General features: G+C 62.7%; 1 protein-coding gene across 1 annotated transcript in view; it reads right to left on the bottom strand.

The window, feature by feature from the left end:
- Positions 1–333: 333 nt before the first annotated feature.
- The window catches only part of LOC135578030 (polyunsaturated fatty acid lipoxygenase ALOX15B-like), a 30,214-nt gene continuing 8,345 nt past the window's right edge, over positions 334–22,202 (bottom strand). The window contains exons 6-16 of the mRNA XM_065048190.1: positions 21,249–21,422; positions 19,906–19,994; positions 17,708–17,880; positions 14,086–14,229; positions 12,411–12,605; positions 11,070–11,156; positions 10,175–10,344; positions 9,138–9,259; positions 7,781–7,881; positions 6,207–6,377; positions 334–2,377 (exon numbers count right to left, since the gene is read on the bottom strand). Of these exons, the coding sequence (XP_064904262.1) occupies positions 2,198–2,377; positions 6,207–6,377; positions 7,781–7,881; positions 9,138–9,259; positions 10,175–10,344; positions 11,070–11,156; positions 12,411–12,605; positions 14,086–14,229; positions 17,708–17,880; positions 19,906–19,994; positions 21,249–21,422 (1,606 nt within the window). The 3' untranslated portion in view covers positions 334–2,197. The remainder of the gene's footprint in view (positions 2,378–6,206; positions 6,378–7,780; positions 7,882–9,137; positions 9,260–10,174; positions 10,345–11,069; positions 11,157–12,410; positions 12,606–14,085; positions 14,230–17,707; positions 17,881–19,905; positions 19,995–21,248; positions 21,423–22,202) is intronic.

Genomic DNA, 22,202 nt, shown 5'->3' on the forward strand with positions numbered 1-22,202 from the left:
ACACAAGCCCCTCCAGAGGGGACCCAGGCGTCCGGGTGGCCCCAAACACCCCATAGAGGACCTAGGGACCAGGGGACCCAGGCATCCGGGTGACCCAAGCCCCTCCATAGAGGACCTAGGGACCAGGGGACCCAGGCGTCCGGGTGTCCCCAGCCCCTCCAGAAGGGACCCAGGCATCCGGGTGTCCCCAAGCCCCCCATAGAGGACCTAGGGACCAGGGGACCCAGGCATCCGGGTGACCCCAACACCTCCAGAGGGGACCCAGGCATCCGGGCCTGGACCAGGGTGTCCCCATTGTCATCGTGTCCCTTGTCCCCAACTCAGTCCCCACTGTGCAGAGGAACCGTGTTTATTGCCTGTGTCACCCCCGGGGGACATTGGGGACAATGGGGGTCATTGGGGACATTTGGGTCATTGGGGACATTGCGGGGGGTTGGGGACACCTGGAGGGGTTGGGGACACCATGGAGACATTGGGGGTGATCCATTGGGGACATTGGGGATGGTCAAAGGGTCTTGGGGACACATTGGTTGGGTTGGGATGATGGGTTGGGGACACCATGGGGACATTGGGGATGGTCCAATGGGGTTGGGGACACATTGGTTGGGTTGGGATGATGGGTTGGGGACACCATGGGGACACTGGGGATGGTCAAAGGGTCTTGGGGACACATTGGTTGGGTTGGGATGATGGGTTGGGGACACCATGGGGACACTGGGGATGGTCAAAGGGTCTTGAGGACACATTGGTTGGGTTGGGATGATGGGTTGGGGACACCATGGGGACATTGGGGATGATCCAATGGGGTTGGGGACACATTGGTTGGGTTGGGATGGAGAGTTGGGGACACCATGGGGACACTGGGGATGATCCAATGGGGTTGGGGACACATTGGTTGGGTTGGGATGGAGAGTTGGGGACACCATGGGGACATTGGGGATGGTCCAATGGGGTTGGGGACACATTGGTTGGGGTTGGGATGATGAGTTGGGGACATTTGGGGACATTGGGGATGGTCAAAGGGTCTTGGGGACACATTGGTTGGGGTTGGGATGATGGGTTGGGGACACCATGGGGACATTGGGGATGATCCATTGGGGTTGGGGACACATTGGTTGGGGTTGGGATGATGGGTTGGGGACATTTGGGGACATTGGGGATGGTCAAAGGGTCTTGAGCACACATTGGTTGGGTTGGGTTGATGGGTTGGGGACATTTGGGGACATTGGGGATGGTCAAAGGGTCTTGAGGACACATTGGTTGGGTTGGGATGATGGGTTGGGGACACCATGGGGACACTGGGGATGGTCAAAGGGTCTTGGGGACACATTGGTTGGGGTTGGGATGATGGGCTGGGGACACCATGGGGACATTGGGGATGATCCAATGGGGTTGGGGACACATTGGTTGGGTTGGGACGATGGGTTGGGGACATTTGGGGACATTGGGGATGGTCAAAGGGTCTTGAGGACACATTGGTTGGGGTTGGGATGATGGGCTGGGGACACCATGGGGACACTGGGGGTGATCCAATGGGGTTGGGGACACATTGGTTGGGTTGGGATGGAGAGTTGGGGACACCATGGGGCCATTGGGGATGATCCAAGGGTGTTGGGGACACCTGGAGGGGTTGGGGACACTATAGGGACATTGGGGATGATCCAGTGGGGTTGGGGACACATTGGTTGGGTTGGGATGGAGAGTTGGGGACACCATGGGGCCATTGGGGGTGATCCAAGGGGGGTTGATTGGGGACATTCTTGGGGTGTGTTGGGGACACCATGGGGTCATTGGGGACACATTGGTTGGGTTGGGATGACAGGTTGGGGACACCATGGGGACATTGGGGATGATCCAAGGGGGGTTGATTGGGGACATTCTCGGAGTGTGTTGGGGACACACTGGGGCCACCTTGGTTGGGGTTGGGATGATGGGTTGGGGACACCATGGGGACATTGGGGATGATCCAATGGGGTTGGGGACACATTGGTTGGGTTGGGACGATGGGTTGGGGACACATTGGGGACATTGGGGATGATCCAATGGGGTTGGGGACACATTGGTTGGGTTGGGATGAAGAGTTGGGGACACCATGGGGACATTGGGGGTGATCCAAGGGTGGTCGATTGGGGACATTCTCAGGGTGCATTGGGGACACCGTGGGGACATTGTGGCCACCTCAGGGTGCCGTGTCCCCTCAGATGGCGACGCTCTCGGTGACGCGTGGGGGGTCCAGGTAGGGGTACGGCAGCTCCAGACGCCGGTTCCGGTCCCCGATGCGGCGAGATATGGCGGCCAAGCGGCGGCGGAACTGACCAATCAGGCGCTGGGCGGCGGCCCCCACCAGCAGCTCCGGGCAGCGGGATCCCAGGGGGCGCTGTGGGGCATGAGGGGTGGGTTATGGGGGGCCCGGACGCCTGGGTCCCTTTGGGGTCATGGGGAGCCCACCCGGATGCCTGGGTCCCTTCGGGATCATAGGGAGCCCACCCGGATGCCTGGGTCCCTTTGGGGTCCACCTGGACGCCTGGGTCCTTTCGGGGTCATGGGGAGCCCACCCGGATGCCTGGGTCCCTTTGGGGTCCAATCAGACACCTGGGTCCCTCTGGGTTCCACCCGGATGCCTGGGTCCCTTCGGGGTCATATGGAGCCCACCCGGATGCCTGGGTCCCTTTGGGGTCATGGGGAGCCCACCCGGATGCCTGGGTCCCTTTGGGGTCTACCCGGATGCCTGGGTCCCTTCAGGGTAATGGGGAGCCCACCCGGATGCCTGGGTCCCTTTGGGGTCCAATCAGACGCCTGGGTCCCTTTGGGGTCATGGGGAGCCCACCCGGATGCCTGGGTCCCTTTGGGGTCCACCCGGATGCCTGGGTCCCTTTGGGGTCATGGGGAGCCCACCCGGATGCCTGGGTCCCTTTGGGGTCCACCCAGACGCCTGGGTCCCTTTGGGATCATAGGGAGCCCACCCGGATGCCTGGGTCCCTTTGGGGTCCAATCAGACGCCTGGGTCCCTTTGGGGTCATGGGGAGCCCACCCGGATGCCTGGGTCCCTTTGGGGTCCACCTGGACGCCTGGGTCCTTTCAGGGCCATGGGGAGCCCACCCGGATACCTGGGTCCCTTCGGGATCATAGGGAGCCCACCCGGATGCCTGGGTCCCTTTGGGGTCTACCCGGACGCCTGGGTCCCTTTGGGGTCATGGGGAGCCCACCCGGATGCCTGGGTCCCTTTGGGGTCCACCCGGATGCCTGGGTCCCTTTGGGGTCATGGGGAGCCCACCCGGATGCCTGGGTCCCTTTGGGGTCTACCCGGACACCTGGGTCCCTTCGGGGTAATGGGGAGCCCACCCGGATGCCTGGGTCCCTTTGGGGTCCACCTGGACGCCTGGGTCCCTTCGGGGTCATGGGGAGCCCACCCAGATGCCTGGGTCCCTTTGGGGTCCACCCGGACACCTGGGTCCCTTCGGGATCATAGGGAGCCCACCTGGATGCCTGGGTCCCTTTGGGGTCCACCCGGATGCCTGGGTCCCTTTGGGGTCATAGGGAGCCCACCCGGATGCCTGGGTCCCTTTGGGGTCCACCCGGATGCCTGGGTCCCTTTGGGGTCATGGGGAGCCCACCCGGATGCCTGGGTCCCTTTGGGGTCCAATCAGACGCCTGGGTCCCTTTGGGGTCATGGGGAGCCCACCCGGATGCCTGGGTCCCTTTGGGGTCTACCCGGATGCCTGGGTCCCTTCAGGGTAATGGGGAGCCCACCCGGATGCCTGGGTCCCTTTGGGGTCCACCCGGATGCCTGGGTCCCTTTGGGGTCATGGGGAGCCCACCCGGATGCCTGGGTCCCTTTGGGGTCTACCCGGACGCCTGGGTCCCTTTGGGATCATAGGGAGCCCACCCGGATGCCTGGGTCCCTTTGGGGTCTACCCGGACGCCTGGGTCCCTTTGGGGTCATGGGGAGCCCACCCGGATGCCTGGGTCCCTTTGGGGTCCACCCGGATGCCTGGGTCCCTTTGGGGTCATGGGGAGCCCACCCGGATGCCTGGGTCCCTTTGGGGTCTACCCGGACACCTGGGTCCCTTCGGGGTAATGGGGAGCCCACCCGGATGCCTGGGTCCCTTTGGGGTCCACCTGGACGCCTGGGTCCCTTCGGGGTCATGGGGAGCCCACCCAGATGCCTGGGTCCCTTTGGGGTCCACCCGGACACCTGGGTCCCTTCGGGATCATAGGGAGCCCACCTGGATGCCTGGGTCCCTTTGGGGTCCACCCGGATGCCTGGGTCCCTTTGGGGTCATAGGGAGCCCACCCGGATGCCTGGGTCCCTTTGGGGTCCACCCGGATGCCTGGGTCCCTTTGGGGTCATGGGGAGCCCACCCGGATGCCTGGGTCCCTTTGGGGTCCAATCAGACGCCTGGGTCCCTTTGGGGTCATGGGGAGCCCACCCGGATGCCTGGGTCCCTTTGGGGTCTACCCGGATGCCTGGGTCCCTTCAGGGTAATGGGGAGCCCACCCGGATGCCTGGGTCCCTTTGGGGTCCACCCGGATGCCTGGGTCCCTTTGGGGTCATGGGGAGCCCACCCGGATGCCTGGGTCCCTTTGGGGTCTACCCGGACGCCTGGGTCCCTTTGGGATCATAGGGAGCCCACCCGGATGCCTGGGTCCCTTTGGGGTCCACCCGGACACCTGGGTCCCTTCGGGATCATAGGGAGCCCACCCGGATGCCTGGGTCCCTTTGGGGTCCACCTGGACACCTGGGTCCCTTTGGGGTCATGGGGAGCCCACCCGGATGCCTGGGTCCCTTTGGGGTCCAATCAGACGCCTGGGTCCCTCTGGGGTCCACCCGGATGCCTGGGTCCCTTCGGGATCATAGGGAGCCCACCCGGATGCCTGGGTCCCTTTGGGGTCCAATCAGACGCCTGGGTCCCTTTGGGGTCATGGGGAGCCCACCCGGATGCCTGGGTCCCTTTGGGGTCCACCCGGACACCTGGGTCCCTTCGGGGTCATAGGGAGCCCACCCGGATGCCTGGGTCCCTTTGGGGTCTACCCGGATGCCTGGGTCCCTTCGGGGTCATGGGGAGCCCACCCGGATGCCTGGGTCCCTTTGGGGTCTACCCGGACGCCTGGGTCCCTTCGGGGTAATGGGGAGCCCACCCGGATGCCTGGGTCCCTTTGGGGTCTACCCGGACGCCTGGGTCCCTTCGGGGTCACGGGGAGCCCACCCGGATGCCTGGGTCCCTTTGGGGTCTACCCGGATGCCTGGGTCCCTTCGGGGTCATGGGGAGCCCCCCCAGATGCCTGAGTCCCTTTGGGGTCCACCCGAACTCCTGGGTCCCTCCCGAACTCCTGGGTCCCCTCCCAAACTCCTGTGTCCCTCCCGAACTCCTGGGTCCCCCAAACTCCTGAGATCCTCCCGAACTCCTGGGTCCCCTGAACTCCTGGGTCCCCCCGAACTCCTGGGTCCCCTGAACTGTGTCCCTCCCGAACTCCTGGGTCCCCCAGACTCCTGGGTCCCCTGAACTCCTGAGATCCTCCCGAACTCCTGGGTCCTCCCGAACTCCTGGGTCCCCCAAACTCCTGGGTCCCTCCCGAACTCCTGGGTCCCCCCGAACTCCTGGGTCCCTCCCGAACTCCTGGGTCCCCCTGAACTCCTGTGTCCCCCAAACTCCTGAGATCCTCCCGAACTCCTGGGTCCCCCCGAACTCCTGGGTCCCCTGAACTCCTGAGATCCTCCCGAACTCCTGGGTCCCCTAAACTCCTGTGTCCCCCAAACTCCTAATATCCTCCCGAACTCCTGGGTCCCCCAAACTCCTGGGTCCCCCAAACTCCTGAGATCCTCCCAAACTCCTGGGTCCCCTCCCGAACTCCTGGGTCCCTCCAAACTCCTGGGTCCCCCTGAACTCTTGGGTCCCCCAAACTCCTAATATCCTCCCGAACTCCTGGGTCCCCTGAACTCCTGGGTCCCCTGAACTCCTGGGTCCCCCCGAACTCCTGGGTCCCCTAAACTCCTGTGTCCCTCCCGAACTCCTGTGTCCCTCCCGAACTCCTGGGTCCCCCCGGACGCCTGGGTCCCCCCGAACTCCTGGCTTCCCTGAACTCCTGTGTCCCTCCCGAACTCCTGGGTCCCCCCGAACTCCTGGGTCCCCCTGAACTCCTGGCTTCCCTGATCTCCTGTGTCCCTCCCGAACTCCTGGGTCCCCCCGGACGCCTGGGTCCCTCACCGGCTGCCCCCCCTCGTAGCTGACGACGCTCAGCAGGGCCAGCAGGGCGCCGGTGGCCGCGGGGGAGGGGAGCGTCCCCAGGAACCGCTGCTCGGTGGCCTCGGCCTTTGTCACCGGGGGGTCACCCTGCAGGGTCCCCGGCGTGTTGGGCATCCAGGCGGCAAAGTCGTACTGGGGGACAACATGGGGGGGGGGGTCAGAGGGGACCCAGGCGTCCGGGTGGCCCCACCCCCCCATCCCCACCCCCGGCTCGGTGTCACTCGGGTGCCACCGGGGTCACTTGGGGGTGTTGTCACGGCAACAAGTGGCTCCATGACCTACATGGGGTCCCTTCACCCCACATGTCCTCATGGGTCCCCAAGTGTCACCGAGGTGGCTCCATGACCTCCATGGGGTCCCTCTACCCTCCATGTGTCCCCAATGTCCCCCATGTCCCCAACACCCCCAGTGTCCCCATTGCCCCCAATGACCCCAATGTCCCCAATAACCCCAATGCCCCCAATGTCCCCAATGACCCCCATGTCCCCATTGCCCCCAATGACCCCCGATGTCCCCAATGACCCCAATGCCCCCAATGTCCCCAATGCCCCCAACACCCCCAATGTCCCCATTGCCCCCAATGCCCCCAGTGACCCCAATGTCCCCAATGACCCCAATGCCCCCAATGTCCCCAATGTCCCCATTGACCCCAATGTCCCCAGTGTCCCCATCGCCCCCAATGACCCCAATGACCCCCAATGTCCCCAATGACCCCAATGCCTCCATTGTCCCCAATGTCCCCATTGCCCCCAATGCCCCCGATGACCCCAATGTCCCCATTGCCCCCAATGCCCCCAGTGCCCCCGATGACCCCAATGTCCCCGATGACCCCAATGTCCCCATTGCCCCCATGTCCCCATTGTCCCCAATGACCCCAAGGACCCCAATGTCCCCAATGACCCCAATGACCCCAATGTCCCCAATGACCCCAATGCCCCCATTGACCCCAATGTCCCCAATGCCCCCAATGTCCCCAATGACCCCCATGTCCCCATTGACCCCAATGTCCCCAATGTGCCCATTGACCCCAATGCCCCTGATGACCCCAATGTCCCCAATTACCCCCATGTCCCCATTGACCCCAATGTCCCCAATGTGCCCATTGACCCCAATGCCCCTGATGACCCCAATGTCCCCAATGACCCCAATGTCCCCAATGACCCCAATGCCTCCATTGTCCCCAATGCCCCCAATGACTCCAATGACCCCAATGTCCCAAATGTCCCCATTGCCCCCAATGCCCCTGATGACCCCAATGTCCCCAATGACCCCAATGTCCCCAATGACCCCAATGCCTCCATTGTCCCCAATGCCCCCAAAGACTCCAATGACCCCAATGCCCCAAATGTCCCCATTGCCCCCAATGTCCCAAATGACCCCAATGTCCCCAATGCCCCCGATGACCCCAATGTCCCCATTGCCCCCAATGTCCCCAATGCCCCCAATGACCCCAGTGTCCCCAATGTCCCCAATGTCCCCAATGACCCCAAAGCCCCCAATGCCCCCAACACCCCCAATGTCCCCAGTGTCCCCACCTGGCCGCTGTTGACAGCCGAGTGCCGGGCGGAGCAACAGAACATGATCATGGTCGTGAACTTGACCAGCTCAGGGCGGGTCAGGAGCTTGGACGGGAAACCTGGTGACATCACGATGACATCAGTGATGACATTGGCGATGACGTCACCCATGCGGGGTCCCCCATCCCACCCCCATAATGGTGTAAGTGGGGTCATCACGTTGTCAACTTGTCATGTGACCTTGACCTCGACCACGACGTGACCGTGACGACAGCCACAATGTCACCACGATGTCACCACCACCGTCCCCATGATCGTCCCCATCTCCACCATGTGCCCATGATGGCCCCATGTCCCCCTGTCCCCATGTCCCCATATCCCCATGTCCCCATGTCCCCATATCCCCATGTCCCATATCTCCATGTCCCCTTGTCCCCATATCTCCCTGTCCCCATGTCCCCCTGTCCCCATGTCCCCATGTCCCCCTGTCCCCATGTCCCATATCTCCATGTCCCCATGTCCCATATCTCCATGTCCCCATATCCCCCTGTCCCCCTGTCCCCATGTCCCCCTGTCCCCATGTCCCCATATCTCCCTGTCCCCATGTCCCCCTGTCCCCATGTCCCCATGTCCCCCTGTCCCCATGTCCCATATCTCCATGTCCCCATATCCCCCTGTCCCCATGTCCCCATGTCCCCATGTCCCATATCTCCATGTCCCCTTGTCCCCATATCTCCCTGTCCCCATATCCCCATGTCCCCCTGTCCCCATGTCCCATATCTCCATGTCCCCATATCCCCCTGTCCCCATGTCCCCATGTCCCCATGTCCCATATCTCCATGTCCCCTTGTCCCCATATCTCCCTGTCCCCATATCCCCATGTCCCCCTGTCCCCAAGTCCCATATCTCTATGTCCCCATATCCCCCTGTCCCCATGTCCCCATTTCCCCCTGTCCCCATGTCCCATATCTCCATGTCCCCATGTCCCATATCTCCATGTCCCCATATCCCCCTGTCCCCATATCCCCCTGTCCCCATGTCCCATATCTCCATGTCCCCATATCCCCCTGTCCCCCTGTCCCCATGTCCCCCTGTCCCCATGTCCCCATATCCCCCTGTCCCCATGTCCCCATGTCCCATATCTCCATGTCCCCATATCCCCCTGTCCCCCTGTCCCCATGTCCCCCTGTCCCCAAGTCCCATATCTCCATGTCCCCATATCCCCCTGTCCCCATGTCCCCCTATCCCCATGTCCCATATCTCCATGTCCCCTTGTCCCCATATCTCCCTGTCCCCATATCCCCATGTCCCCCTGTCCCCATGTCCCCCTGATGTCCCCATGTCCCCCGATGTCCCCATGTCCCCTGTCCCCTACCTGACTGCTGGTTCCCCAGCACGGCGTATGTGAAGATGTCCCCCACCCAGCTCTGCAGCTCCTCGTCCTCGGCCACCTCCTTGTCACCGGCGTAGTGAAGTGACACCACCCCCTCCACCAGGCTGGGGACATGGGGACAGGGTGACACCAGCTCTGTGCCCCTTGTCCCCATATCCCCCTGTCCCCATATCCCCATGTCCCCCTGTCCCCATGTCCCGATATCCCCCTGTCCCCATATCCCTATGTCCCATGTCCCTATATCCCCATGTCCCCCTGTCCCCATGTCCCCATTTCCCCCTATCCCCATGTCCCCATGTCCCCAAGTCCCCATGTCCCCATATCCCCTTGTCCCCGTGTCCCTATATCCCCATGTTCCCATGTCCCCCTGTCCCCCTGTCCCCATGTCCCCATGTCCCCTGTCCCCATATCCACATGTCCCCCTGTCCCCCTGTCCCCATGTCCCTATATCCCCATGTCCCCGTGTCCCCCTGTCCCCATGTCCCCATGTCCCTATATCCCCCTGTCCCCATGTCCCTATATCCCCATGTCCCCCTGTCCCCATGTCCCCATATCCCCCTGTCCCCATGTCCCATATCCCCATGTCCCCATATCCCCATGTCCCCATATCCCCTTTTCCCCATGTCCCCATGTCCCCATATCCCCATGTCCCCCTGTCCCCCTGTCCCCATGTCCCTATATCCCCATTTTCCCTTTTCCCCGTGTCCCCATATCCCCATGTCCCCATATCTCCTTGTCCCCATGTCCCTATATCCCCATGTCCCCATGTCCCCATGTCCCCATGTCCCCATTTCCCCCTATCCCCATGTCTCCCTGTCCCCATGTCCCATGTCCCATGGCCTCATTGTCCCCACATCTCCATGTCCCCTGTCCCCATATCCCCCTGTCCCCATATCCCCATGTCCCCATATCCCCCTGTCCCCATGTCCCATGTCCCCATATCCCCATATCCCCTATCCCCATGCCCCCATACCCCATGTCCCCATTGTCCCCATTGTCCCCATGTCCCCTGTCCCCACCTCTCCATGGCCGCCCAGATCTCCAGCGCATCATCGCGATAGTAGTAGTTGGGGACAAGTGCCACCCCCCTGTCCTCGATGTCCTCGGGGACACACAGCTCCCGGTAGGTCAAGGCCGCCGTCCCCCGGGCCACCAGCTCCAGTGTCCCCTCCCGCCCCACGGCCGTGGCCTGGGGATGTCACCACCCCCTCAGTGTCCCCTGTGGCACCCGGGGGCCACCCAGGGGACAGGGTGCCACCATGGGGACCCAGGTGTCTGGGTGTCACCAAGGGAGTGCGGGGGTATGGGGGACATGGGGGTCTGGGTGTCACCAAGGGGGACCCAGGTGTCCGGGTGCCACCAAGGGAGTGCGGGGGTATGGGGGACATGGGGGTCTGGGTGTCACCAAGGGGACCCAGGTGTCCGGGTGTCACCAAGGGAGTGCGGGGGTATGGGGGACATGGGGGTCTGGGTGTCACCAAGGGGACCCAGGTGTCCGGGTGCCACCAAGGGAGTGTGGGGGTATGGGGGACATGGGGGTCTGGGTGTCACCAAGGGGACCCAGGGGTGTCACCAAGGGGACCCAGGTGTCCGAGTGTCACCACAGGGGTCCCAGGGGTGTGGGTGCCATTGAGGGGACAGGGGTGTCACCAAGGGGACATGGGGGTGTGGGTGTCACCAAGGGGGACCCAGGGGTGTCACCAAGGAGACATGGGGGTCTGGGTGTCACCAAGGGGACCCAGGTGTCCGGGTGCCACCAAGGGAGTCCCAGGGGTATGGGGGACATTTAGGGGACATGGGTGTAACCAAGGGGACCCAGGGGTGTCACCAAGGGTGATTGGGGTCATTGAGGGGACATGGGTGTCACCAAAGGGTCCCAAAGGTATGGGGGACATGAGGGGACACGGGTGTCACCTGGTCGATGATGCCACCAGGGTTGAGCAGCGACTCCCGTGCCAGGATGTTGATGTGGAAGGTGAAGCGGAAATGGGGCAGAAGCAGCTGGGGACAAAACAGGGACATTGGGGGCATTGGGGACATTGGGGTCAATGGGGACATTGGGGACATTGGGGGCATTGGGGTCAATGGGAACATTGGGGACATTGGGGGCAACGGGGACAATGGGGGCATTGAGGACATTGGAGACAATGGGGTCATTGGGGATAATGGGGACATTGGAGCCATTGGGGACAATGGGGGCAATGGGGGCATTGGGAGCATTGGGATATTGGGGGCAATGGGGTCATTGGGGACATTGGGAACATTGAGGGCAATGAGGGCATTGGGGACATTGGGAACAATGGGGGCACTGGAGACATTGGAGATATTGGGGTCAATGGGAACATTGGGGGCAATGGGGACATTGGGGACAAAGTGGACATTGGGGTCAATGGGAGCATTGGGGTCATTGGGGACATTGGGGTCAATGTGGACATTGGGGTCAATGGGGGCATTGGGGTCATTGGGGACATTGGGGTCAATGGGGGCATTCGGGTCATTGGGGATATTGGGGTCAATGGGACATTGGGGTCAATGGGCGCATTGGGGTCATTGGGAACATTGGGATCAATGGGGGCATTGGGGTCATTGGGGACATTGGGGACAATGTGGACATTGGGGTCAATGGGGGCATGGGGGGCAATGGGGACATTGGGGTCAATGGGAACATTGGGGTCAATGGGGGCATTGGGGTCAATGGGAACATTGGGGTCAATGGGGGCATTGGGGGCAATGGGGGCATTGGGGTCATTGGGGACATTGGGGTCAATGGGGGCATTGGGGTCAATGGGGGCATTGGGGTCATTAGGGACATTGGGGTCAATGGGGGCATTGGGGGCAATGGGGGCATTGGGGTCAATGGGGGCATTCGGGGCAATGGGGGCATTGGGGTCATTAGGGACATTGGGGTCAATGGGGGCATTGGGGTCATTGGGGACATTGGGGACAATGTGGACATTGGGGTCAATGGAGGCATTGGGGTCATTGGGAACATTGGGGTCAATGGGGGCATTGGGGTCAATGGGGGCATTGGAGTCAATGGGAACATTGGGGTCAATGAGGGCATTGGGGTCAATGGGGGCATTGGGGTCAATGGGAACATTGGGGTCAATGGGAACATTGGGACATTGGGGTCAATGGGGACATTGGAGGCATTGGGGTGCAGTTTTTAGGGTGCAATTTTTGGGGTGCACTTTTAAGGTGCAGATTTCAGGGTGCACTTTGGGGTGCACATTTTGGGGGTGCAGTTCCGGGTACCTGGTGTATGGGATGAGCCGCGGGCAGGCGCTGGGTGGCCACGGCGAAGGTCTCGGCCAGGAAGTGGGTGCTGAGCAGGTGGGTGACGAGCTCGTGCTGCGTGAAGTGGGCGCCGCGCACCCACAGCTTGGCCAGCGCCCAGCACCAGGGGGCGTCCTGCGGCGTGAAGATGGGGACGCCGGGGTCCTGGGACAGCTAGGGGGACACGGGGACATTGGGGGCAATGGGGGCAATGGGGGCATTGGGGACATTGGGGGCAATGGGGGCAATGGGGGCAATGGGGGCACTGGGGGCATTGGGGACATTGGGGGCAATGGGGACATTGGGGGCATTGGGGGCAATGGGGACATTGGAGACATTGGAGTCAATGGGGACATTGGGGGTAATGGGGACATTGGGGGCAATGGGGACAGTGGGGGCATTGGGGACAATGGGGACATTGAGGGTAATGGGGACACTAGGGGCACTGGGGACCTTGGAGGCAATGGGGACATTGGGGGCAATGGGGGCATTGGGGACATTGGGGACATTGGGGGCAATGGGGACATTGGGGTCAATGGGGACATTGGGGGCATTGGGGTCAATGGGGACATTGGGGGTAATGGGGACATTGGGGGCAATGGGGACAGTGGGGGCATTGGGGACATTGGGGGCAATGGGGACACTGGGGGCAATGGGGACATTGGGGACAATGGGGACATTGGGGGCATTGGGGGCAATGGGGGCATTGGGGACATTGGGGGCGATGGGGACATTGGGGGTAATGGGGACACTGGGGGCACTGGGGACATTGGAGGCAATGGGGACATTGGGGGCAATGGGGACATTGGGGTCAATGGGGCATTGGGGTCAATGGGGCATTGGGATCAATGGGGGTGTTGGGGACATTGGGGTCAATGGGGACATTGGGGTCAATGGGGACATTGGGGGCATTGGGGACATTGGAGGCAATGGGGACATTGGGGACATTGGGGGCAATGGGGGCATTGGGGACATTGGGGTCAATGGGGACATTGGGGGCATTGGGGACATTGGGGGCAATGGGGCATTGGGATCAATGGGGGTGTTGGGGACATTGGGGTCAATGGGGACATTGGGGGCATTGGGGACATTGGGGGCAATGGGGACATTGGGGTCAATGGGGACATTGGGGGCATTGGGGGCAATGGGGACATTGGAGGCATTGGAGTCAATGGGGACATCGGGGGCAATGGGGACATCGGGGGCAATGGGGTCAATGGGGGCAATGGGGTCAATGGGGACACTGGTGACAATGGGGACATTGGGGGCAATGGGGACATTGGGGTCAATGGGGCATTGGGATCAATGGGGGTTTTGGGGACATTGGGGTCAATGGGGACATTGGGGTCAATGGGGGCATTGGGGGCAATGGGGGCATTGGGGACATTGGGGTCAATGGGGGCAATGGGGACATTGGGGGCATTGGGGACATTGGGGGCAATGGGGACAGTGGGGGCAATGGGGACATTGGGGACATCGGGGTCAATGGGTCCTTTGGGGGCAATGGGGACACTGAGGGCATTGGGGACAATGGGGACATTGGGGACATTGGGGACACCATGGGGATATGGGGGGACATGGGGACATGGGGATATGGGGACATGGGGATATGGGGACAGGGGGACATGGGGACACGGGGCCACGTGACCGGTACCTGGATGGCGATTGGCCGCAGTTCCCCTTGTGGGTTGAGCCACAGCAGACAAATGGCGGGGGCCACGCTCTGGGGGGCGCCCCCCAGTGGCCGCGTGTAGACACCGCGCAGCATGGCGTAGTCGGCAAGGAACAAGCGGCCCCCCTGCGCCGCCGGACACCTGGGTCCCTCGGACGCCGGGGTCCTTCACAGGGTCCAGGGATCCCCCACAAGACCCTCCCCTAACACCTGGGTCCCTCCTGAACTCCTGGGTCCCTCGGATGCCTGGGTCCATCCCGAATTCCTGGGTCCCTCCCCGAACTCCTGGGTCCCACCTGAACTCCTGGGTCCCCCCAAACTCCTGGGTCCCTCCTTGATTCCTGGGTCCCTCCTGTACTCCTGGGTCCCCTCCCCGAACTCCTGGGTCCCTCCCGAACTCCTGGGTCCCTCCTTGATTCCTGGGTACCTCCCGAACTCCTGGGTCCCTCCTTGATTCCTGGGTCCCTCCCAATTCCTGAGTCCCGCCCCTGAACTCCTGGGTCCCTCCCGCACTCCTGGGTCCCCTCCCCGAACTCCTGGGTTCCCCCAGACTTCTGGGTCCCTCCCGAACTCCTGGGTCCCTCCTGAACTCCTGGGTCCCTCGGACGCCTGGGTCCATCCCGAACTCCTGGGTCCCTCCCGAACTCCTGGGTCCCTCCTTGATTCCTGGGTCCCTCCCAATTCCTGAGTCCCCCCCCTGAACTCCTGGGTCCCTCCCGCACTCCTGGGTCCCTCCCCGAACTCCTGAGTCCCTCGGATGCCTGGGTCCATCCCGAACTCCTGGGTCCCTCCCGAACTCCTGGGTCCCTCGGACGCCTGGGTTCCTCCCAGAGGCCAGGGATCCCCCACAAGACCCTCCCCTAACGCCTGGGTCCCTCCCCGAACTCCTGGGTCCCTCCCGAACTCCTGGGTCCCTCGGATGCCTGGGTCCATCCCGAACTCCTGGGTCCCTCCCGAACTCCTGGGTCCCTCGGATGCCTGGGTCCATCCCGAACTCCTGGGTCCCTCGGACGCCTGGGTCCCTCCCAGAGGCCAGGGATCCCCCACAAGACCCTCCCCTAACACCTGGGTCCCTCCCGAACTCCTGGGTCCCTCCCCGAACTCCTGGGTCCCTCCCAAACTCCTGGGTCCCTCCCGAACTCCTGGGTCCCTCCCCGAACTCCTGAGTCCCTCCCAAACTCCTGGGTCCCTCCTGAACTCCTGGGTCCCTCGGACGCCTGGGTCCATCCCGAACTCCTGGGTCCCTCCCGAACTCCTGGGTCCCTCGGACGCCTGGGTCCCTCCTGAACTCCTGGGTCCCTCCCCGAACTCCTGGGTCCCACCCGAACTCCTGGGTCCCTCCCGAACTGCTGGGTCCCTCCTTGATTCCTGGGTCCCTCCCAATTCCTGAGTCCCCCCCCCCGAACTCCTGGGTCCCTCCCGCACTCCTGGGTCCCCTCCCCGAACTCCTGGGTTCCCCCAGACTCCTGGGTCCCTCCCGAACTCCTGGGTCCCCTCCCTGAGCTGCTGGGTCCCTCCCGAACTCCTGGGTCCCTCCCGAACTCCTGGGTCCCTCGGACCCCTGGGTTCCTCCCAGAGGCCAGGGATCCCCCACAAGACCCTCCCCTAACACCTGGGTCCCTCCCCGAACTCCTGGGTCCCTCCCAGCTCCTGGGTCCCTCCCCGAACTCCTGGGTCCCTCCCGAACTCCTGGGTCCCTCCTTGATTCCTGGGTCCCTCCCGAACTCCTGGGTCCCTCCTTGATTCCTGGGTCCCTCCCAATTCCTGAGTCCTCCCCCCGAACTCCTGGGTCCCTCCCGCACTCCTGGGTCCCCTCCCCGAACTCCTGGGTTCCCCCAGACTCCTGGATCCCTCCTGAACTCCTGGGTCCCCTCCCTGAGCTGCTGGGTCCCTCCCGAACTCCTGGGTCCCTCCCGAACTCCTGGGTCCCCTTTCTGAACTCCTGGGTCCCTCCCAACTCCTGGGTCCCCCTCCCCGAACTCCTGGGTCCCTCCCGAACTCCTGGGTCCCTCCTTGATTCCTGGGTCCCTCCCAATTCCTGAGTCCTCCCCCCGAACTCCTGGGTCCCTCCCGCACTCCTGGGTCCCCTCCCCGAACTCCTGGGTTCCCCCAGACTTCTGGGTCCCTCCCGAACTCCTGGGTCCCTCCTGAACTCCTGGGTCCCTCGGACGCCTGGGTCCATCCCGAACTCCTGGGTCCCTCCCGAACTCCTGGGTCCCTCCTTGATTCCTGGGTCCCTCCCAATTCCTGAGTCCTCCCCCCGAACTCCTGGGTCCCTCCCGCACTCCTGGGTCCCCTCCCCGAACTCCTGGGTTCCCGCAGACTTCTGGGTCCCTCCCGAACTCCTGGGTCCCTCCTGAACTCCTGGGTCCCTCGGACGCCTGGGTCCATCCCGAACTCCTGGGTCCCTCCCGAACTCCTGGGTCCCTCCTTGATTCCTGGGTCCCTCCCAATTCCTGAGTCCCCCCCCTGAACTCCTGGGTCCCTCCCGCACTCCTGGGTCCCCTCCCAAACTCCTGGGTTCCCCCAGACTCCTGGGTCCCTCCCGAACTCCTGGGTCCCCTCCCTGAGCTGCTGGGTCCCTCCCGAACTCCTGGGTCCCTCCCGAACTCCTGGGTCCATCCCGAACTCCTGGGTCCCTCGGACGCCTGGGTTCCTCCCAGAGGCCAGGGATCCCCCACAAGACCCTCCCCTAACGCCTGGGTCCCTCCCGAACTCCTGGGTCCCTCCCCGAACTCCTGGGTCCCCCCCGAACTCCTGGGTCCCCTCCCTGAACTGCTGGGTCCCTCCCTAGAACTCCTGGGTCCCCCCGAACTCCTGGGTCCCTCCTTGATTCCTGGGTCCCTCCTGTACTCCTGGGTCCCCTCCCCGAACTCCTGGGTCCCTCCCGAACTCCTGGGTCCCCCTCCCCAAACTCCTGGGTCCCTCCCGAACTCCTGGGTCCCTCCTTGATCCCTGGGTCCCCTCCCCGAACTCCTGGGTCCCTCCCAAACTCCTGGGTCCCCCTCCCCGAACTCCTGGGTCCCTCCCGAACTCCTGGGTCCCTCCTTGATTCCTGGGTCCCTCCCAATTCCTGAGTCCCCCCCCCAAACTCCTGGGTCCCTCCCGCACTCCTGGGTCCCCTCCCCGAACTCCTGGGTTCCCCCAGACTCCTGGGTCCCTCCCGAACTCCTGGGTCCCTCCTGAACTCCTGCGTCCCTCGGACGCCTGGGTCCATCCCGAATTCCTGGGTCCCTCCCGAACTCCTGGGTCCCTCCTTGATTCCTGGGTCCCTCCCAATTCCTGAGTCCCCCCCCCGAACTCCTGGGTCCCTCCCGCACTCCTGGATCCCTCCCGAACTCCTGGGTCCCTCCTGAACTCCTGGGTCCCTCGGACGCCTGGGTCCATCCCGAACTCCTGGGTCCCTCCCGAACTCCTGGGTCCCTCCTTGATTCCTGGGTCCCTCCCAATTCCTGAGTCCTCCCCCCTAACTCCTGGGTCCCTCCCGCACTCCTGGGTCCCCTCCCCGAACTCCTGGGTTCCCCCAGACTCCTGGATCCCTCCCAAACTCCTGGGTCCCTCCCGAACGCCTGGGTCCCCCCCTATTTTTGGGGTCCCCCCTCACCTCCATCTCCCGCTGCAGGGACGTGTGGGGTCCCAGGCTGGGGGCCACCATGTGTGGGGTGACGGGGAAGTTGGGGGGCAGGCGGTGGCAGCGGCGCAGCAGGACGGGGTTCACCCCGCTCAGGTACTGCGCCCCGAAAAACGCGTCGTCCCGCCAGTGCTGCAGCACGTACTCTGCGGGGCCCGGACGCCTGGGTCCCTCGGACGCCTGGGTCCCTTTTGTCCCACCGTGGCCACCCCCAGACGCCTGGGTCCCTCCCATGTTCCTCCCGAACTCCTGGGTCCCCCCATAACTTGCCATGTTCCCCCCGAACTCCTGGGTCCTCCCATAACTCGCCATGTCCCTCCCGAACTCCTGGGTCCCTTGGATGCCTGGGTCCCTTTTGTCCCACCATGGGCCCTCCCGAACTCCTGGGTCCCTCCCATGTCCCTCCCGAACTCCTGGGTCCCCCCATAACTCGCCATGTTCCTCCCGAACTCCTGGGTCCCTTGGATGCCTGGGTCCCTTTTGTCCCACCATGGGCCCTCCCGAACTCCTGGGTCCCTCCCATGTTCCTCCCGAACTCCTGGGTCCCCCCATAACTCGCCATGTTCCTCCCGAACTCCTGGGTCCCTCGGACGCCTGGGTCCCTTTTGTCCCACCGTGGCCACACCCAGACGCCTGGGTCCCTCCCATGTTCCTCCCGAATTCCTGGGTCCACCTAGAACCCCCCATGTTCTTCCCGAACTCCTGGGTCCCTCGGATGCCTGGGTCCCTTTTGTCCCACCGTGGCCACCCCCAGACGCCTGGGTCCCTCCCATGTCCCTCCCGAACTCCTGGGTCCCCCCATAACCCCCCATGTTCCTCCCGAACTCCTGGGTCCCTCGGATGCCTGGGTCCCTTTTGTCCCACCATGGGCCCTCCCGAACTCCTGGGTCCCTCAGACGCCTGGGTCCCTTTTGTCCCACCGTGGCCACCCCCAGACGCCTGGGTCCCTCCCATGTTCCTCCCGAACTCCTGGGTCCCTCGGATGCCTGGGTCCCTTTTGTCCCACCGTGGCCACCCCCAGACGCCTGGGTCCCTCCCATGTCCCTCCCGAACTCCTGGGTCCCCCCATAACGCCCCATGTCCCTCCCGAACTCCTGGGTCCCTCGGATGCCTTGGTCCCTTTTGTCCCACCATGGGCCCTCCCGAACTCCTGGGTCCCTCCCATGTTCCTCCCGAACTCCTGGGTCCCCCCATAAACTCCCATGTTCCTCCTGAACTCCTGGGTCCCTCGGATGCCTGGGTCCCTTTTGTCCCACCATGGGCCCTCCCGAACTCCTGGGTCCCTCCCATGTTCCCCCTGAACTCCTGGGTCCCCCCATAACTCGCCATGTCCCTCCCGAACTCCTGGGTCCCTCGGACGCCTGGGTCCCTTTTGTCCCACCATGGCCACCCCCAGACGCCTGGGTCCCTCCCATGTTCCTCCCGAACTCCTGGGTCCCCCCATAACTCGCCATGTTCCTCCCGAACTCCTGGGTCCCTCGGACGCCTGGGTCCCTTTTGTCCCACCATGAGCCCTCCCGAACTCCTGGGTCCCTCGGATGCCTGGGTCCCTTTTGTCCCACCGTGGCCACCCCTAGACGCCTGGGTCCCTCCCATGTTCCTCCCGAACTCCTGGGTCCCTCGGATGCCTGGGTCCCTTTTGTCCCACCGTGGCCACCCCCAGACGCCTGGGTCCCTCCCATGTTCCCCCCGAACTCCTGGGTCCTCCCATAATCCCCCATGTTCCCCCCGAACTCCTGGGTCCTCCCAGAACCCCACATGTTCCTCCTGAACTCCTGGGTCCCCCCCACGTCCCATCCCAAACTCCTGAATCCCCCCAAACACCTCAGTCCCCCAAATCCCGAACGCCTGGGTCCCTCGGACACCTGGGTCCCTTTTGTCCCACCGTGGCCGCTCCCGGATGCCTGGGTCCCCCCATAACCCCTCACATTCCTCCCGAACTCCTGGGTCCCCCCACATCCCACCCAGACACCTGGGTTCCCCGAAACACCTCAGTCCCCAAGTCCCGGATGCCTGGGTCCCTTGGACGCCTGGGTCCTCCCATAACCCCCCATGTTCCTGCTGAACTCCTGGGTGCCCCCCAATCACCTCAGTCCCCCAAGTCCCAGACACCTGGGTCCCTCCCGGACGCCTGGGTCCCTCCCGGACGCCTGGGTCCCCCTTGTACCCACCTGCTATGGGGGTCCCGGGTTTTCCCAGAGCTGCGTGAAGCTCCTCAAAGCTCTTCCAGGAGGCGCCGCAGCGACGGAACCGGAGTTGCCTGGGGACATTGGGGACATTGGGGTCATTGGGGACATTGGGGGCAATGGGGACATTGGAGGCAATGGGGACATTGGGGACATTGGGGACAACGGGGACATTGGGGGCAATGGGGACATTGGGGGCAATGGGGACAATGGGGGCAATGGGGACATTGGGGTCAATGGGGACATTGGGGTCATTGGGGACATTGGGGACATTGGGGGCAATGGGGACATTGGGGTCATTGGGGACAATGGGGACATTGGGGGGCTGGGGGGGTCAATGGGAGCATTGGGGACATTGGGGGCAATGGGGGCAATGGGGACATTGGGGGCAATGGGGACATTGAGGGGCTGGGGGGGTCAATGGGAGCATTGGGGACATTGGGGGCATTTGGGACATTGGGGTCAATGGGGACATTGGGGGCATTGGGGACATTGGGGACATTGGGGGCAATGGGGACATTGGGGTCATTGGGGACAATGGGGACATTGGGGGGCTGGGGGGGGTCAATGGGAGCATTGGGGACATTGGGGGCAATGGGGGCAATGGGGACATTGGGGGCAATGGGGACATTGAGGGGCTGGGGGGGTCAATGGGAGCATTGGGGACATTGGGGGCATTTGGGACATTGGGGTCAATGGGGACATTGGGGGCATTGGGGACATTGGGGGCATGGGGGACATTGGGGGCAATGGGGACATTGGGGACACTGGGGGCAATGGGGGCAATGGGGGCAATGGGGACATTGGGGACATTGGGGCATTGGGGACATTGGGGGCAATGGGGACATTGGGGACACTGGGGGCAATGGGGGCAATGGGGACATTGGGGACATTGGGGCATTGGGGACATTGGGGTCATGGGGGACATTGGGGTCAATGGGGACATTGGGGACATTGGGGGCATTGGGGACATTGGGGACATTGGGGTCAATGGGGACATTGGGGTCATGGGGGACATTGGGGTCAATGGGGACATTGGGGACATTGGGGGCATTGGGGGCAATGGGGACATTGGGGACACTGGGGACAGGGAGACATGTGGACATGAGGACAGAGGGACATGGGGACAGGGGGACGTGGGGACATGGGGACAGGGGACAGGGGACATGGGACATGTGGACATGGGGATATGGGGACAGGGGGACATGGGGACATTGGGGTCAATGGGGACATGGGGACAGGGGGACATTGGGGTCAATGGGGACATGGGGACATGGGGACAGACGGACACGGGGACATGGGGACATGGGGACATCGGTGACACTGACGCCGCAGCCGCCCGGGCGATGATGTTGATGCGGTGGCCGATGGGAAAAGCCAAACTGGGCGGCAACTGGGGCCAAACTGGTGATACTGGTGCGGGTGGGGGGCGGGGCCAGGGGCAGAGGGCGGGGCGGAGCGCGCGGAGCCGCCAGGGCCAGCAGGGGGCGTATGGAGCAAACCTGAAACCAGTACAAACCAGTATGGACCAGTATAAACCAGTATGAACCAGTATAAACCCACATAAACCAGTATGAACCAGTATAAACCCACATAAACCAGTATGAACCCATATAAACCAGTATGGAGCACTACAGACCATTATGGACCAGTATGGACCAGTGGATCCCCCTGCAGTGCTCCCAGTATAAACCAGTATAAACCAGTATAAACCAGTATGAACCAGTATAAACCCACATAAACCAGTATGAACCAGTATAAACCCACATAAACCAGTATGAACCCATATAAACCAGTATGGAGCACTACGGACCATTATGGACCAGTATGGACCAGTGGATCCCCCTGCAGTGCTCCCAGTATAAACCGGTATAAACCAGTATAAACCAGTATGAACCAGTATAAACCCGTATAAACCCACATAAACCAGTATGAACCAGTATAAACCCACATAAACCAGTATGAACCCATATAAACCAGTATGGAGCACTACGGACCATTATGGACCAGTATGGACCAGTGGATCCCCCTGCAGTGCTCCCAGTATAAACCAGTATGAACCAGTATGAACCAGTATAAACCCATATAAACCAGTATGAACCAGTATAAACCCACATAAACCAGTATGAACCCATATAAACCAGTATGGAGCACTACGGACCATTATGGACCAGTATGGACCAGTGGATCCCCCTTCCAGTGCTCCCAGTATAAACCGGTATAAACCAGTATGAACCAGTATAAACCAGTATGAACCAGTATAAACCCACACAAACCAGTAT

This window comes from Columba livia, unplaced genomic scaffold (genome assembly GCF_036013475.1).
Source record: "Columba livia isolate bColLiv1 breed racing homer unplaced genomic scaffold, bColLiv1.pat.W.v2 Scaffold_232, whole genome shotgun sequence".
Classification (NCBI taxonomy): domain Eukaryota; kingdom Metazoa; phylum Chordata; class Aves; order Columbiformes; family Columbidae; genus Columba; species Columba livia.